This window comes from Camelina sativa, chromosome 1 (genome assembly GCF_000633955.1).
Source record: "Camelina sativa cultivar DH55 chromosome 1, Cs, whole genome shotgun sequence".
Lineage (NCBI taxonomy): Eukaryota > Viridiplantae > Streptophyta > Magnoliopsida > Brassicales > Brassicaceae > Camelina > Camelina sativa.
In genome coordinates this window covers 5,346,740-5,362,256 of record NC_025685.1, presented here as the reverse complement: position 1 = coordinate 5,362,256, position 15,517 = coordinate 5,346,740, and the positions used below count along the sequence as shown (strand labels likewise).

Here is a 15,517-nt window from a genome sequence, read left to right as displayed (position 1 = left end):
TAAGCGTCAGAAAAGCCAAGACTCGTCAAGCAAGAGTGTTTCTCCTCCTGATATACTGACAGGATTTGTTGACGTAGCTGTGGAAGCTGACAGACAGGATTTGTTGTTAAACAAAGCCCAAATGTGCTTTGGTCGGTTCTTTTATGAACACTGTGTCGACCTTTCAGCTGTGGATTCCCCATGTTTCAAAGAAATGATGATGGCAGTTGGTGGTGGTGAGATGGAGCTAAAGATCCCTGATTCTCGTGATTTAAACGGCTGGATGCTTCAAGAAGCTTTGAAAGAAGCGCAAGGTTATGTGAAGAAGATTAAAGATTCCTGGGAGATCACCGGGTGCAGCATCTTGTTGGATGCTTGGACTGACCAGAAAGGCCGCGATCTGGTTACTTTTGTTGCTGACTGTCCAGCGGGTCCAGTCTATCTGAAGTCCTTTGATGTTTCGGATATTAAAGACAATGTCACTGCCTTGCTAGCGCTAGTCAATGGGCTCTTAGAGGATGTTGGAGTGCGTTACGCCACTCAAATTATTGCATGTTCGACCTCTGGTTGGGTTGGTGAATTGGGAAAGCTTTTTGCGGGTCACGACAGGGAAGTTTTCTGGTCTGCGAGTCTGTCCCATTGTTTCGAGCTTATGCTGGTGAATATTATGAAAATGCGTTCCTTTGGAGACATACTTGACAAGGTCAATAGCATTTGGGAGTTCACCAACAACAACAAATTTTGCAGAGATCACAGTCATGGAATAGTCACAACTGTCTCCTCCTCCTCTGAGTTTGAGTTTGTTAAGCCGTATCTAACTCTAGAGAATATTTTCAAGGCAAAGGGAAACTTGGCAGCCATGTTTGCTTCATTTGATTGGAAGAAAGAAGAAGGGGGCGTAGCAATATCCAAGTTGGTGAAAGATTCCTCTTTTTGGGAAAATGTTGAAAGAGTTGTGAAATGTACATCTCCTCTGATTCATGGTCTGCTCTTCTTTTCAACTGCTGGCAACCAGCATGTTGGATATATCTATGACACTATGGACGGTATAAAGGAGAATATCGCGAGGGAATTCAATAACGAGACACAATGTTATGAGGCGTTATGGTATGTAATAGATGATGTTTGGAACAATCGACTTCACAATCCTCTTCATGCTACTGGTTACTTTCNCAAGGTTATGTGAAGAAGATTAAAGATTCCTGGGAGATCACCGGGTGCAGCATCTTGTTGGATGCTTGGACTGACCAGAAAGGCCGCGATCTGGTTACTTTTGTTGCTGACTGTCCAGCGGGTCCAGTCTATCTGAAGTCCTTTGATGTTTCGGATATTAAAGACAATGTCACTGCCTTGCTAGCGCTAGTCAATGGGCTCTTAGAGGATGTTGGAGTGCGTTACGCCACTCAAATTATTGCATGTTCGACCTCTGGTTGGGTTGGTGAATTGGGAAAGCTTTTTGCGGGTCACGACAGGGAAGTTTTCTGGTCTGCGAGTCTGTCCCATTGTTTCGAGCTTATGCTGGTGAATATTATGAAAATGCGTTCCTTTGGAGACATACTTGACAAGGTCAATAGCATTTGGGAGTTCACCAACAACAACAAATTTTGCAGAGATCACAGTCATGGAATAGTCACAACTGTCTCCTCCTCCTCTGAGTTTGAGTTTGTTAAGCCGTATCTAACTCTAGAGAATATTTTCAAGGCAAAGGGAAACTTGGCAGCCATGTTTGCTTCATTTGATTGGAAGAAAGAAGAAGGGGGCGTAGCAATATCCAAGTTGGTGAAAGATTCCTCTTTTTGGGAAAATGTTGAAAGAGTTGTGAAATGTACATCTCCTCTGATTCATGGTCTGCTCTTCTTTTCAACTGCTGGCAACCAGCATGTTGGATATATCTATGACACTATGGACGGTATAAAGGAGAATATCGCGAGGGAATTCAATAACGAGACACAATGTTATGAGGCGTTATGGTATGTAATAGATGATGTTTGGAACAATCGACTTCACAATCCTCTTCATGCTACTGGTTACTTTCTGAATCCGGCTTCTTTCTACTCAACTGAGTTCCATCTTGATCCAGAAGTTGCCACCGGTCTTACCCTCTCTCTGGTTCAGGTGGCAAAAGAAGGTCACAGTAAAATTGCCGCACAGCTTGATAAGTACAGACTAGGTAAAGATTGCTTTAACGAGGCCAGTCAAGCTGATGAGGTGTCTGGAATAACTCCAAGTGAGTGAACTTCTTGACTTATTGATTTAGTTGTTTTGTTTGTAGACACTTGTGTAGTTGAATCAGTGATCAAAAGGTTGTGTTCTTTCTAAATTTCCTTTTGCAGCTGAGTGGTGGGCTCAAACGGCGAGCCAGTATCCAGAACTGCAGAGTTTTGCAATTAAAATTCTGAGCCAGACATGTGAAGGTGCTTCAAGGTACAAACTGAAGAGAAGCTTAGCAGAGAAGCTGTTGCTCACTGAAGGAATGAGCCATTGTGAACGAAAACATCTGGAAGAGTTGGCGTTTGTTCATTACAATCTTCAGCTACAAAGCTGCAAAGCCAAACTTAAGTGAAGAGCGGTGAAGATATTGTGATGCACATGTTATATGGATTGACCCCTTCACCTTTTGTCTCTGCGCAGATTCAGTTTGTAATTTGTATATTCATCAAGGCTCATCTTTAGAACCAATACTGGTAAATCGAGCGGATTATTTTGTTTAATTATAAGGGGATTATTTCTTATTCTATAATGACATTTGTACTAGACTCCATGTGCTGAGGAAGCCGTTGTCGTAGTTTCTAAAGATGAGGTTGCTTGGCATAGAGAAAGCTGGCAAGAGTCCACAAGTGGTGAATCATTTTGTAACGTTCACTTGATAGAGTCCACAAGTGGTGAATCATTTTGTAACGTTCACTTCATAATTAATCAATCAAACAATGGTGGAAAGAAGTTGAAGTACGTAAATCTTTAATTCCAAATTACCAGAAAAGTGAGTACATATGTCTTACAATACACTCTCTTTTGAAATATGATATACTACTTTCAAATGTAATTATTTACCGAGTGAAAACAAATCATTCACTTTCAAACTCAAATTCACTTCTTCTGCATATAATCAAAATTTTTTTTATCCCAATTCATCTTAGATCACATTTTTATCTATAATTTTATTTCTTATCTACCTAAATATATAGCAACCATAAATATATAATTTTAAGGTTATAGATATAGATGTGATCTAAAATATAGAGAAAAAAAATCTTAGATCACATTTTTATCTATAACCTTAAACTTTATGTATGTTAAAAGCAAAAAAAAATGTACATTTCAAAGTTTAAAATAACCTACCGTAAAATACACGCATAGTATGTGGAAAATTAATTACCTAATTGAAAATTTAAAAATAAAATATTTACTTTCCGTTATCTTCTTTTGTTTAATAAAGAGAAAATAATGTTCAATGTATGGCATACAACATCACTTTAGAGTGTAAAGATAACTTGTCGTAGAATACACGTATAGCACCGCGGGAAATTATCTAATTTAAGTTTTTTGAAAGTAAAAAAAAAATATTTTTCTTTAGAAGTCTAACAAATACATTTATGACCCTTTAATTTTACTAATGAGAGAGAGACTAGTGGCCAGTATAATTGTATTTAACATTAATTAAGTATAAAAATTACATACCGTAACATACAAGAGAAATTATCTTAGTTAAAGCTTAAAAATAAGAAATTTAGTTACTTTTCCTTTTAAAGCCTAATTAATAGATTTCTTATCTTTTTTTGACTAATGAAAGAGAGACTAATGTTCATGTTTAAAATATCCAACAAATAGGCTAATGGTCTCATGTACACACAATTATTTACGGTGTCAAAAACAAATCCACCTCTTCTCTCTCTCCCAACAAAGAGTTTGTGACTTCGATCACTCCTCCTAGTCTCGTTGTCTCTCTGAGGCTTAGGCTCCCTTTGACAAAGCCACTCAGGTAATTCACTCTCTCGTCAACATATCAATGAGTCTGTTTAATTGTTTTTTTGTGTTGGAATTATCTCTCTTCCGGGTTCTTGAATAAAAACTTGTTTGCTTTTTGTTCTTGTGTGTCACCCATGGACGTAACTGATGATGAACAATTTCGATAATTCTTAAAACAAAAAACCCAAAAAGGGAAAACAAATTTCGATACTACTTAGGATATAGTTCCATTTATATATGGTCTGATCCATTTCGTTTGACTTGTTTGTCGGTTTAATCTGTCGTCATTGTTGGATCTAAAGTTTAGGGTTTTGTTTTTTCTTCTCTTAGTCGACATGTATTTGTTTCATTGACTCTGAGATCAAGTTGAGTAATTCTCTGTGAAACTAAAGCCATTCAAATATTTTGAATATTGGTGCAGCTGCTTCGTTTTTTTTGTGCGTTAAGTGAATCTTTAAATGGCTGGTACCGTCATGAATGTTCATGAGCATGGAATTTGGGTGGAGGGGAGAACTCGTGTTGAGTGCATGCACTGTGGAAAGAGAATGAGTAACTTTTTTCGTCTCAAAGAACATTTGGCTAATGTAGGTCAAGACGTAACCCACTGCCGACTAGTTCCTCCTACAATTAAAGTGGCGTTTTTTACGATGATTATGAAGATGCGATCTAGGAGTGGTCGTGGTTTGCCCGGAAGACCCAAAAAAATTCTTGCTTCTAAGGACATGAAAGCAGCTGCGGAAGCTAACAAACAATTCCAAAGGTGCGTTGCTCGGTTCTTTTATGAAAACGGTCTCGACTTCTCAGCTGCGGAGTCAACAAATTTCAAAGAGATGATAATAACGATGATGGCAGTAGCTGGTGGTAAGAATAAGATGTGGATAAAGATCCCTGACTCTCGTGATTTAAAAGGCTGGATGCTTCAAGAAGCATTGAAGGGAGTGCAAGATCGGGTGAAGGAGATTAAAGATTCATGGGAGATCAGCGGGTGCAGCATCCTTTTGGACGCTTGGATCGACCAGAGAGGCCGCGATCTGGTTTCTTTCGTTGCTGACTGTCCAGCTGGGCCAGTCTATCTGAAATCCTATGATGTTTCGGGTATCAGAACCAATGTCACTGCCTTAAAATCGCTAGTAAAGGGGATCGTTGAGGAAGTTGGGGTGCACAATGTGATTCAGATTGTTGCATGTTCGACCTCTGGTTGGGTTGGTGACCTAAACAAGCTACTTGGTGCTCAAGACATGAAACTTTTCTGGTCAGTGAGCCTATATCATTGCATCGAGCTTATGCTGTTGGAGATTGGGAAATTGTATTTCTTTGGAGACATCCTTGACAAGGTCAATATCATTCAGGAGTTCATCAATAACAAACCCTCGCTTCTGAAAATATTCAGAGCTCACAGTCATGGAGTCTACGCAACTGCACTTGCCTCCGGGTTTGAGTTTGTTACGCCTTATCTAACTGTAGAGAATATGTTCAGGGCGATGATGGCAGGAATGTTTGCTTCTTCTGATTGGAAGAAAGAAGAGTGCACCGTAGCAGTTTCCAGTTTGGTGAATAATTCCTCTTTTTGGGAAGCTGTTGGAATATCTGTGAGAGGTACATCTGCTCTTGTTCATGGCGTGCGTCTGTTTGCAACTGCCAAGAACAAGCACGTTGGATATATCTATGACATTATAAAGAGCATCAAGGTGAGCACCGCAAGTAATTTCCAGAAGAAGAAAGAGTTTTACAAGCCGGTATGGGATGTTATGGATGATGTCTGGTGCCATCACTTTGGCAACCCTCTTCATGCTACTGGTTACTTTCTCAATCCAACGTCTTACTACTCAGGTCATTTCCATTTTGGTCGAGATGTATGCACCGGTCTTGTCCTCTCGCTGGCTCACATGGTTAGAGGACTTCGCCAGGAAGTAACAATTTCCGAACAGATTAATATGTACAGATTCGGTGAATCTTGCTATAAGGAGGCAAGTCAAGCTGATCAGATCTCTGGAATATCTCCAAGTGAGTCAATTATTTTCTTGAATTTTTGAAATACTTGTTCTGTTTGCTTGCATATATACATTTGATTTTGTTTTTGTTTTGAATCTCGTTGCAGTTGAATGGTGGACTAAAAACGGGAGCCAACACCCAGAGCTGCAGAGTTTTGCCATTAAGATTCTGAGTCAGACATGTGAAGGAGCCTCAAAGTACAAACTGAAGAGAAGCTTAGCAGAGAAGCTATTGGCCGCTGAATGGTTGAGCCACTATGATAAAAAGTGTCTGGAAGAATTGGCGTTTGTTCATTACAATCTCCATCTACAAACCTGGCAAAACCAGAGTAACTGAAGATCAGCAGTGATCGAGTTGTGACTTCATGATCACAAGCTTTAGACATTGATCTTTGAATCAAAGTACTTTTTAAGTTTATTTAGCATCTTCATGTACAAAGATGCAAAGCCAAACCTAATATGCTAGTGAATCGACTATGATCAACTTTTTATTTATTTGGATATGAAATTTGTATTTGCATCATTATTTGTCTATTTATCTATTTATTTCCTCCTAGGTTGTTGTTATCTTCGGGTTGGCCGTGGGCACCATTGATAAATCTCTTTTGCTTGTGCTTCAGAGAAGAGGTTTTTTTGCATCTTAAGACTAATATTTTGTAAGATTTAAGCCTAGTAGCCTATGCTTTTTAGCTTACGGGTTCGTCCTCTTTCGTTTTAGGTTTGAGTTTTTCGGCTTTGTTTCAAGTATTTTCTTCTCTTGGATAAGATTTAGACTCCGGGGAATTCTCGTTTTCCGCCGACTTAGACTCCGGGGACATTTATGTCGTCCGCCGACTTAAATTTCCCTCTTTAAGGCTTTGTATTTTATTTTGGTACCAAAACTAATTCATTAATAAAATTTCAGATGACAAAAAAAAATCTATTTATTTCCTCCTTTAAACGAAGTATAAGTTCAAAAGTGAAAAGATTTAGAGAAATATACGCAAGAATGTAAGAACAGATTAAAAGACAAACAAAAAACTCGTGATGAGTACACAACACAATTATTTCAACACAAAACAACACCATGATTTTCTGGGAAAGTGGTTTTATTTTTTATTTATTTTTATAACTCGTTTGGTTTTTCAAATTTTCGAATATTAAATTGTTAAATATAATAATTCATAAAAATATCAAATTGTCAACAAAGAAAACAAAAACTCAAAAAAAGGAATCAGGCTACAGTCCACTAAGCTCTGACTAGAAAGCGACAAAAAAAAATGTATAAACATGCGTTATATCGCTTGCTTGCATGTGATAATGGGGTGCTTAATGCTACACGAGTTTGGTTCTTTGCTTCTCTGCTTTTAAGATTTTTAATTTACTTTTGAAATATCCAATTTTGTTTTTGGGAGAAAAAGACGTCAAAATCTAAGTGCCCGTGTAAATTGAAACTAGTGTTACAGATTCTCCACTGTTCTGTTCGACTGTATCTTTGTCTTGTACTTCTACCCCAATTCCTAACTCATTATTTTTATTTTTTTTAATAAATAATAATAATAATTGGATAATAATTATAAATAAATAAAAATAGAGTCTTTTTTTCTAGTTAAGCATTAAATGCTGACACACATTTTGAATTTCAAATTGACAAACTTTTTCTAAGTTTGGTAAATAAATAAAGAGGGTTCGTCTCTATTCTTTGTACTCTTAATAAGGCAGAGAGAGTTTAAGATTTTTTCTTTTGGGGAGAGAATCTAGCAGAAGAAAAAGTCTAGGGTTACCGAATCCACATAATCTTTCATCTCTATCTCTCTCAGATTCTTTCTTGAATGTTCTCTTTCAGTCATTGCAAGAACTAGAAAAAAAGGTTTGCTTTTGTCCTCACTGCTCATATCTCTTTCTCTTTGTTTCCAACTTTTTTGTTGCAGAATTATATTAAGTTTCAATCTTTTTTATATCTGTTCCTGACCCAATGATTTTGGTATATTCATTCTTTTGTTGAAGTCAATTAGAAAGATTTGTTATTTCAGAGACCACTTGATCTGTCTTTTAGGGATAAGAGTCTTTAGCTTCTTCTTTCTTTTATCTCTTCTCCTTTCATCAATTTTGTATGATTGAATTATCTTAGCTTTAAGTCAAATCACCACATGAAATTCAATCTTTTGATTACACACATTCGCCAACAAATCTAGAATTGCATCTTCTTGTTTTTCAGCTGGTCCATTGTGTTATCCGGAACCACTAACTGATTAACCTGTCAAAACCTTTCAATGTGAAATTTGACCATGTGGACTGGTTTTGCTGTCTGGTCGTTTTTGAAAAGGACATGTTGCTGCGCTTATTTTGTATAATTATAATTAGATTTGTCGTTATTAGATGTTCACAGGTGTAACAGTGTCTTCTCTTGCCTCTTCCTCTTGTACTTGGACTCGACTCCATGTGCCATTGTCAACCTCCAAAATTTGTTTAATGTCTTGTGCTTAGTAGACAGCAACATTGGTCTTTGCCTCTAAATGTTATCTTATCTCATTTATTATGTGAATCTGATTTGTGCAGGGACTTTGTAATTTAACTCTTTTGTACTTGAGAGAAGAAGCTGAAGTACATTTGTTTGGAGAATTTATCATTTGGTTTATATGGTAATAACTGCCAAACTCCAGAGGATGTATGACTCTCAAGTTTTGAACTCTAAGTAAGTATTACCATTTTTTCTTCTTCTTTCTACAACTCCTGGATTTTGTTTTTGCATCTCCTTACTAGTTGTTGACTTAATTCTCTTCAGATCCAATCCATTTCTCAGACGTTCGAATTCTATAAAGAAATCCCAGGGTACAGTAACCATGCCAGAGGTATGAACATTTACATTGAATTTATATTCAGAAACTTACTGTTGAAGTTCTTGAAAATATAAGAAGAGCTTGCTTATTTAATTTGTTCAGGGCATAGAAGAAACTTGCCAGGAATCTACAAGTGGTGAATCTTTTCCATATAGATTTCAACTAGAAGAGGATGTGAGCTTCCTGAACTCAATAAGAGAAGTGATGACTATTATGTGGAATGTTTATAGTGCTGAAAGAGTTTTTATTGTTGCAGGTAAAAAGATTGCAACTCCAACTCCAAGAAGAAATAGATTTACACACCTTTTTAGAGAGCGTCATGGAGAAAGATCCTTGGGAGTTGTCTCCTTCTTCTAGTGTTCCCCATCCTGTGTGTTCCTTCAACTCATGCTATTGTTATTGCAATTTCAAAACTACCGTTATGTTTTCGCTGATGAATGATGATTTTGAAAATTTGGCAGGCTCAGGAACTGTTTTCCAATATAGTTACACTAGAGACTGCAGTCACGAAGCTCGAGCAAGAAATGATGTCACTAAATTTCCAACTTAGCCAAGAACGAAATGAGAGGAGACTCGCGGAATACCATTTGACACATTCGGCTTCTCCACCAGTATGTATCTCACTTTTATTAGTTCATCACTGTTTTATTTTCTTTGTAATCTTTTGTTAGTGTTTAACTATGTCTTAGTTATGCAGAACCCTTCCTCTTCCTTAAGATATTTGAATCATTCAGATTCCGAGTTCCATCAATCAGCAGAAGACAGTCCATGTCAAGACCAGACAGCTCAAAACCAAGAATCTTCATCTGAATCATCTCCAGCAGAATCAATTTTTGAGGTACTGACAGTGATATTCTTCTTTTCCACCTTTAGGTTTGGTTCTGTCTATCACTTAGTATCTGACATTTTTGCACTTAATAATCCAGAAAACATTGGACCCAAGTAATAACTTTCTTGAAAAGAGGCTAATGAGAAAGACAAATGCGAAGAAACTACCTCGAGGAATGCCACCAAAGTACCTGTGGGATCATCCTAATCTATTGACTGAAGAAATGGTGAGATGTATGAAGAACATCTTCATGTCTCTGGCTGATCCGAAAGCAACCTCAAAAGCATCCTCAAACGAGAGTCAACTCTCACCAGTATCACCTCGTGGGCATCTATCAAGCTCAGCGTCCTGGTGGCCTTCAACAGAACGTTCAATGATCTCATCATGGGTGCAAAGCCCCCAAATAGATATCCAAAACAACGCCAATGTTTTGGCCACAGGAGATGTCTTTGATCCTTATAGAGTTCGTGGGAAGTTAAGCTGGGCGGAGATTGGAAACTATAGTTTGGCATCCGAGGTTTCTTGGATGTCTGTTGGGAAGAAACAGCTGGAATATGCTTCTGGGGCATTGAGGAAGTTCAGGTAATGGAGTTTCCTTCTATGTCATTTTGTCAATATGATTGAACTGTTAAGACTCAAATTCAGGATTGAACATAGCTGATTCTGTGAATAGGACTCTGGTGGAGCAATTGGCTAGAGTAAACCCTATTCATTTGAGCTGCAACGAGAAGCTAGCTTTCTGGATTAACCTTTACAACGCGTTGATTATGCATGTTAGTTCCTTTCCCCTTCTTTTTATCAAGAACCATTGTTAATGAGATGAATGCTTATGAGAGTTATGGTCTTTTATATGTACGTAGGCGTATTTGGCTTATGGTGTCCCAAAAAGCGACCTGAAGCTTTTCTCCTTGATGCAAAAGGTTATATCAGTTGACATAAATTTTGTTCTGATCTTCTCATCCGTATAATTTCTTTCTTGCCTTATTTTCTTCCTTTGTGCTGTCTCCACAGGCGGCGTATACAGTTGGAGGCCACTCATATACTGCAGCGGCAATGGAATATGTGATACTGAAGATGAAACCGCCTATCCACAGGCCACAAATTGTATGAGCTTGAACCCCAGCTTCAACTTCCGGGATTTTTTGTTCACCTCTTTCAGAATCAGTTGAACAATGTACTCTACTTTCTGATGCAGGCTCTGCTTCTTGCCATCCACAAGATGAAAGTATCAGAAGAACAGCGCAGGGCAAGCATTGATACACATGAACCTCTTCTCGGCTTTGCTCTAAGCTGTGGAATGTACTCATCTCCTGCGGTAACTAACTAACTACGTCTCCTCTTTTGACGTCTGAGTGTATAATGTGAAGTCTAAAGATTGGAGACTTTTATCTTTTGTTGCAGGTGAGGATCTACACAGCGAAAGGAGTGAAGGAAGAGCTACTAGAAGCTCAAAGGGACTTTATACAAGCATCAGTAGGACTGAGTAGCAAAGGGAAGCTCTTAGTACCCAAAATGCTCCAGTGTTATGCCAAGAGTTTGGTGGAGGATTCGAACTTGGGGGTCTGGATATCGAGGTACCTTCCTCCGCATCAAGCGGCTTTTGTGGAGCAATGCATCTCTCAGCGAAGACAAAGCCTTCTCGCCTCACGCAACTGCGGAATACTACCCTTCGATTCTCGTTTCAGATACCTGTTTCTCCCCGACAACAACATCTCGTTGTAATTACATTTTGAAAAACTGCCATTTGTAAAAAGCTTAAACCGACTTCATAAGAATGAACAGCAGGAGGTAGCTGTTCATAATCAACGTAATGACATTTTGAAAACTGTCATTTTGATCATATCAACGTTTCTACAAGTGTTGCTGATCCGACATCTACAACTAAAATCTTTACCGCCAAAAAGTTACAATCAACCACCACAGCCATAACCAAACATGTATCTCTGCAGCTCTTTCCTGACCTGAGGACTTCTTTTGTTGTTGTCTCTTCCTACACAACTACAACAGGTCCAGAAACTTCAGACTTAGCCAAAGTATGATGTCGCTTCACTTTCTGTGAGCTCCTCTCACGGTTGTATGCTTCAACCTACACCATGAAAACAAAGCACAACAAAATCGAATCCTTAAGATTAAAAGAAGTCGATCCAAAATGGAAAACGTCTGGATAATGAAACCCTACAGCTTCTCTAATAATCTTTGTTGTTGCAGCAGCTCTTGAAGATGCAAGACGCATGCAATGAAGGATTACACTCTGGTTCACGCCTTCTTCTCCCGGTTTTTGGATTGCGCAAATATCGCCATTGGCATTAACTGTCACAGTCATTCTCCCACACATAACAGCTTCTTCAACATAAGTTGGGTCCATCACCTGCATAAGAACACACCACACTTCTTATCTCAGGAAAAGAAGAAAGTAGTAAACTAAATTATCAGTAATAAAGCACAATTCTATTACCAAGATGCTGCCTTTATTAAAAAATCCAAACGTGAAGGCTATTGGGAGATGATGTATTATCAATGGAAGTGGTTCCCTTTCCTGTAAAAGAGACCAAATATAGAACAAACAGTTGAAGTTGAGAACCTCCTTGTCTCTAGTTATCAAGTTCTTACAAGTTCATCAACTAAACTGAAAAATTTGAATGACTAACCTCGGGTGGATGTATGACCACTTCTTGACTGCCCTCCCCTCCTACAGTGCAATCAGGTCTACTGAATGTCATGAGTGCAGCTAAAGCAGCGATATTTGCAGCATCAACCAAATTCCTATAGAGAGTGAGCAACAAAATACACATAAAAGATCATTGTTACAACAAGAACCTACACATGAAGAAGAAATGCAGCGAATTAAACCTACCCTCCGTTGTCCAAAATGTGAAGATCAATGCGGACAGACCAGACAAGCTTTCCGGCTAGAACACAGAGCGACTCTGTATCTACTGCACGGCTTTCTCTGCAACCACCAAGACAAAAACACATCAATCCAGCCACAACATCCAAAAGTTTTCGTTTGTAGCATCAACAGATACCAATCCAAAAGAGATGTTTACCTTAGAGCACGGTCTATAATGCGGCCCAGCTCGACAGCAGATTCGCCAGGATGACCTGGCTCAAACGAGGGATCAGCCATTGGAGAAAATTCCGTGAAAATAGAGAAGGAGCCTTCATTAGGTCTGTCTTTGTAAGGTGGTACTAGCTGAGCAGTAACAAAACCCATAACATGAGTCTGGCCAAGTTGAACTTCTGAGCTACCATATTCCCTATTAAAAACTCACACAGTTAACAACAAAATTACAAAAACAAGAGAAATCAAAAGTACAAGGAAGGAAACAAAAGCATAATAATAAGCTAGTATGCATTCTAACAGAGGTAAATAAACTGAAGAGACCCAAAACCAAATGCATAAAATCACAGGAGCAAGGCAAATGCATCCAAACATATTACAAAAATCGAAGCTTTCAAGCTAAACAACATCAATATATATATATATATACATAGGAGAGAAGTGTAAGAACTAACTTGCCAAATTTGATAGTAAGCTTGCGGTAATCATAAAGGCCACGACCATCGACTCTGAGCTCAGAACGCAACGCAGATTCCACGAATTTACTCTCATTCACAGTCAACCTCCACAAATTAGCAAACCTCCCCTCCATTCTTGAATGCTATCAACACGAATTTGAGAATGACAAACAAAGAAAAAGGAAAAAAAAAAAAAATCAAAACTTTGAAGAATATACAAAGCCCAAGAATCAAAATAAGAAGCTTTCTTCAGAGAGGGAGAGAAACAACTAACCTTCTGTTAGCCCCTCAACGAGTTACGAGTAGTNCACGAATTTACTCTCATTCACAGTCAACCTCCACAAATTAGCAAACCTCCCCTCCATTCTTGAATGCTATCAACACGAATTTGAGAATGACAAACAAAGAAAAAGGAAAAAAAAAAAAAATCAAAACTTTGAAGAATATACAAAGCCCAAGAATCAAAATAAGAAGCTTTCTTCAGAGAGGGAGAGAAACAACTAACCTTCTGTTAGCCCCTCAACGAGTTACGAGTAGTATCAGCGGGAAGGAGAAAGCTAGGGTTTTGTGGCGCGAGGTTTTTCGGAATAGAGATTAAAGAGAAAGAGAGATTTGATATGGATCAATCGAATTTTCAATTTAACCCCTCGTCTTTTCAATCTTTTGCACCAAAGCCCGTATGAATTTTTTTATATCATACGATTCATACCATACCATTCAATTTTTTTATTTTTTTTATTTTTTGCACCAAAGCCCGCAACGCAGATTCCACGACCATCGACTCTGTATCAACGCAGATTATAAGTAACTAATCAATTTTCTTGGTTCTCTTTCCTCTTTGATTAAACAAATACACTTTATTAAAAAACTGATTTACTTAATTAGTTACTTAATCAGTAGTTTACATTACTTACATTCAATTGAATATATAACCCGCGCACGTCTAATATAATAACTGAAAGTCAGGAATTTTATTATATAGTTTCGCCAAAAATAATTCAATAGGACTGCACAGAGGTCATACACAAAAGAACTGTATCATTTTCTTCATAAAAATTGATATTAAGGTTCAATACAGATAACCTGCGGTTTTGGTCCTCATGAATATAAAACTGAAACCTGCACTTCCATACTCTCACTAGCACTTCTGCACTTCTATAGTATATTAATAATTGACAATCAGGAATTTATTAGCTTATACCTTTGCGAAAAAGTCTACAATATACAATACGAATGGATCAATCAGTAAATTAAGATCCAATTCAGCTGAGTCGAATTCAATAGGATTCCAATTAATTGAATCACCAAAAAAATATAAGTCAAAATCACAATTCACATATGCACACGTCTCTATACCTTAGAATACAATGTAAGGAAAAAATATCTATGTACCTCCCTCATGAAACCTAAATTAGCAGTTGACGCATCTGCTCATTTTCTCATGAGCTCTCCTAAACTGGCTTCTTGAATCTCCAAATTAGTCTACCAAAAATATCTCAATTTTTCTTGATTCGCCTGCCATTTGCATCCTTACTTCTGGCACGAACCATTGACCCCATTGATAGAGAGATAACAATATGTATCTGTTCATCAGTCAGGAGTGGGGGCTGTTGCATCAGCAGCTCTCTGCCGCACCATCTCCATCACCGCTGCTCTGCGTCTTGAATCTGCTTGTTGCTGCTTTCTACTAAAATGAGCTCTCAATTCTCTGCAAAACAAGTGTCAGATAGATTAATCAACTTCTTGAAGAAAATATCTACTGCTCAAGGACAAGTTTCTTTCAAGTAGTTTAGATTACGTACTTGCATTTGGCTACTTTGCATTGGGGATCTCTGCAGTTTCGGGCATGCAGTCGGAAGAGGCCCCACATTTTCTTACAATGTGGGCAACCTCTGGTCTTGCATGCAAGACCATGCCTGACGAGAAGCTTAGTCATGCGGCACCTCGGATACTGACACTGGCCATTCAAGCATGTCATCACGTGTAGCAACAGCTCTCTCAACTGCAGTACAACAAGCCAAACCGTATTGAGCAATTAGGAAAAGAGAAGCCAAGGGATGCAAACTCGATTTCTAAACATATGTTAGCCGACCCTTATCTAGCTACACCATATTTGGAAGAGGAACTGAGCCTTTCTATTCTTTCAGCTCGATTAATGAATAATAATGAACAAGAAAACGCATATGGACATCAATTGTGTGACTAAATCTGAAAGATTGAATGAGAAGGAATACCTGGGCAGCCTGAATTTGATTAGTTTGTGTGTTCTGTACAACAGAATCTGTAGCAGATGGACGGCTAATGAAGCTATGTGGATGGTTGATGCCTTTTGAGTAGCAAGCATTGCAAACATCATAGTCAGGGCATACTTCGCAACGCCAACCTTGAGCAGTTTCAAGTTCTTGCTGGCAGAT

General features: G+C 38.2%; 5 protein-coding genes across 9 annotated transcripts in view; 3 read left to right on the top strand and 2 right to left on the bottom strand.

Annotated features, from left to right (window-relative positions):
* The window catches only part of LOC104777262, a 5,584-nt gene extending 2,715 nt beyond the window's left edge, over positions 1 to 2,869 (top strand). The window contains exons 3-4 of one of the 3 annotated variants that reach the window (XM_010501482.2): positions 1,157 to 2,206; positions 2,283 to 2,869. In XM_010501482.2, the coding sequence (XP_010499784.1) occupies positions 1,157 to 2,206; positions 2,283 to 2,542 (1,310 nt within the window). In that variant the 3' untranslated portion in view covers positions 2,543 to 2,869. The remainder of the gene's footprint in view (positions 1 to 1,156; positions 2,207 to 2,282) is intronic. The other 2 variants (XM_010501476.2, XM_010501490.2) reach the window with 2 other exon arrangements.
* LOC104777252 lies at positions 3,851 to 6,420 on the top strand. The gene is made up of 3 exons (XM_010501467.2): positions 3,851 to 3,958; positions 4,367 to 5,949; positions 6,044 to 6,420. Exons 2-3 carry the CDS (start codon positions 4,404 to 4,406, stop codon positions 6,271 to 6,273), a joined length of 1,776 nt encoding a protein of 591 aa, XP_010499769.1. The 5' UTR covers positions 3,851 to 3,958; positions 4,367 to 4,403; the 3' UTR covers positions 6,274 to 6,420.
* LOC104777231 lies at positions 7,572 to 11,424 on the top strand. Of its 2 annotated transcripts, none has more exons than XM_019245950.1 (13): positions 7,572 to 7,782; positions 8,473 to 8,610; positions 8,701 to 8,767; positions 8,858 to 8,929; positions 9,012 to 9,125; positions 9,217 to 9,366; positions 9,453 to 9,593; positions 9,682 to 10,166; positions 10,258 to 10,357; positions 10,445 to 10,504; positions 10,596 to 10,688; positions 10,780 to 10,899; positions 10,986 to 11,424. In XM_019245950.1, the coding sequence occupies exons 2-13, from the start codon at positions 8,555 to 8,557 to the stop codon at positions 11,304 to 11,306; spliced, it is 1,779 nt and encodes a 592-aa protein (XP_019101495.1). In that variant the 5' UTR covers positions 7,572 to 7,782; positions 8,473 to 8,554; the 3' UTR covers positions 11,307 to 11,424. The 2 variants fall into 2 exon arrangements, with proteins under 2 accessions (XP_019101495.1, XP_010499747.1); XM_010501445.2 differs by having other exon boundaries at positions 7,572 to 7,785; positions 8,475 to 8,610.
* LOC104777242 (exosome complex component RRP45A-like) lies at positions 11,483 to 13,816 on the bottom strand. 2 transcript variants are annotated; one of them, XM_019246014.1, is made up of 9 exons: positions 13,609 to 13,816; positions 13,419 to 13,477; positions 13,101 to 13,187; positions 12,632 to 12,841; positions 12,439 to 12,534; positions 12,233 to 12,347; positions 12,040 to 12,120; positions 11,764 to 11,952; positions 11,483 to 11,670 (listed from the first exon to the last, which is right to left on the bottom strand). In XM_019246014.1, the coding sequence occupies exons 2-9, from the start codon at positions 13,466 to 13,468 to the stop codon at positions 11,575 to 11,577; spliced, it is 924 nt and encodes a 307-aa protein (XP_019101559.1). In that variant the 5' UTR covers positions 13,469 to 13,477; positions 13,609 to 13,816; the 3' UTR covers positions 11,483 to 11,574. The 2 variants fall into 2 exon arrangements, with proteins under 2 accessions (XP_019101559.1, XP_010499758.1); XM_010501456.2 differs by lacking the exons at positions 13,419 to 13,477; positions 13,609 to 13,816 and adding an exon at positions 13,378 to 13,410 and having other exon boundaries at positions 13,101 to 13,246.
* LOC104704566 (histone acetyltransferase HAC5-like) overlaps positions 14,276 to 15,517 on the bottom strand; it is a 6,851-nt gene continuing 5,609 nt past the window's right edge. Inside the window, exons 11-13 of the mRNA XM_010420628.2 lie at positions 15,338 to 15,515; positions 14,906 to 15,105; positions 14,276 to 14,811 (exon numbers count right to left, since the gene is read on the bottom strand). Coding sequence (XP_010418930.1) covers positions 14,694 to 14,811; positions 14,906 to 15,105; positions 15,338 to 15,515 — 496 coding nt within the window. The 3' untranslated portion in view covers positions 14,276 to 14,693. The remainder of the gene's footprint in view (positions 14,812 to 14,905; positions 15,106 to 15,337; positions 15,516 to 15,517) is intronic.

Excerpts from the sequence above, each read along its gene's own strand:
- LOC104777231 (XM_019245950.1), top strand. The coding sequence starts at position 8,555 with ATGGTAATAACTGCCAAACTCCAGAGGATGTATGACTCTCAAGTTTTG. Across the intron at positions 9,367-9,452 it reads CACATTCGGCTTCTCCACCA|AACCCTTCCTCTTCCTTAAG; the intron begins GTATGTATCTCA and ends TTAGTTATGCAG. Across the intron at positions 10,167-10,257 it reads GGGGCATTGAGGAAGTTCAG|GACTCTGGTGGAGCAATTGG; the intron begins GTAATGGAGTTT and ends TTCTGTGAATAG.
- LOC104777242 (XM_019246014.1), bottom strand. The coding sequence starts at position 13,468 with ATGGAGGGGAGGTTTGCTAATTTGTGGAGGTTGACTGTGAATGAGAGT. Across the intron at positions 11,953-12,039 it reads TTAATAAAGGCAGCATCTTG|GTGATGGACCCAACTTATGT; the intron begins GTAATAGAATTG and ends GTTCTTATGCAG. Across the intron at positions 11,671-11,763 it reads CAAAGATTATTAGAGAAGCT|GTTGAAGCATACAACCGTGA; the intron begins GTAGGGTTTCAT and ends TTCATGGTGTAG.
- LOC104777252 (XM_010501467.2), top strand. The coding sequence starts at position 4,404 with ATGGCTGGTACCGTCATGAATGTTCATGAGCATGGAATTTGGGTGGAG. Across the intron at positions 5,950-6,043 it reads GATCTCTGGAATATCTCCAA|TTGAATGGTGGACTAAAAAC; the intron begins GTGAGTCAATTA and ends ATCTCGTTGCAG.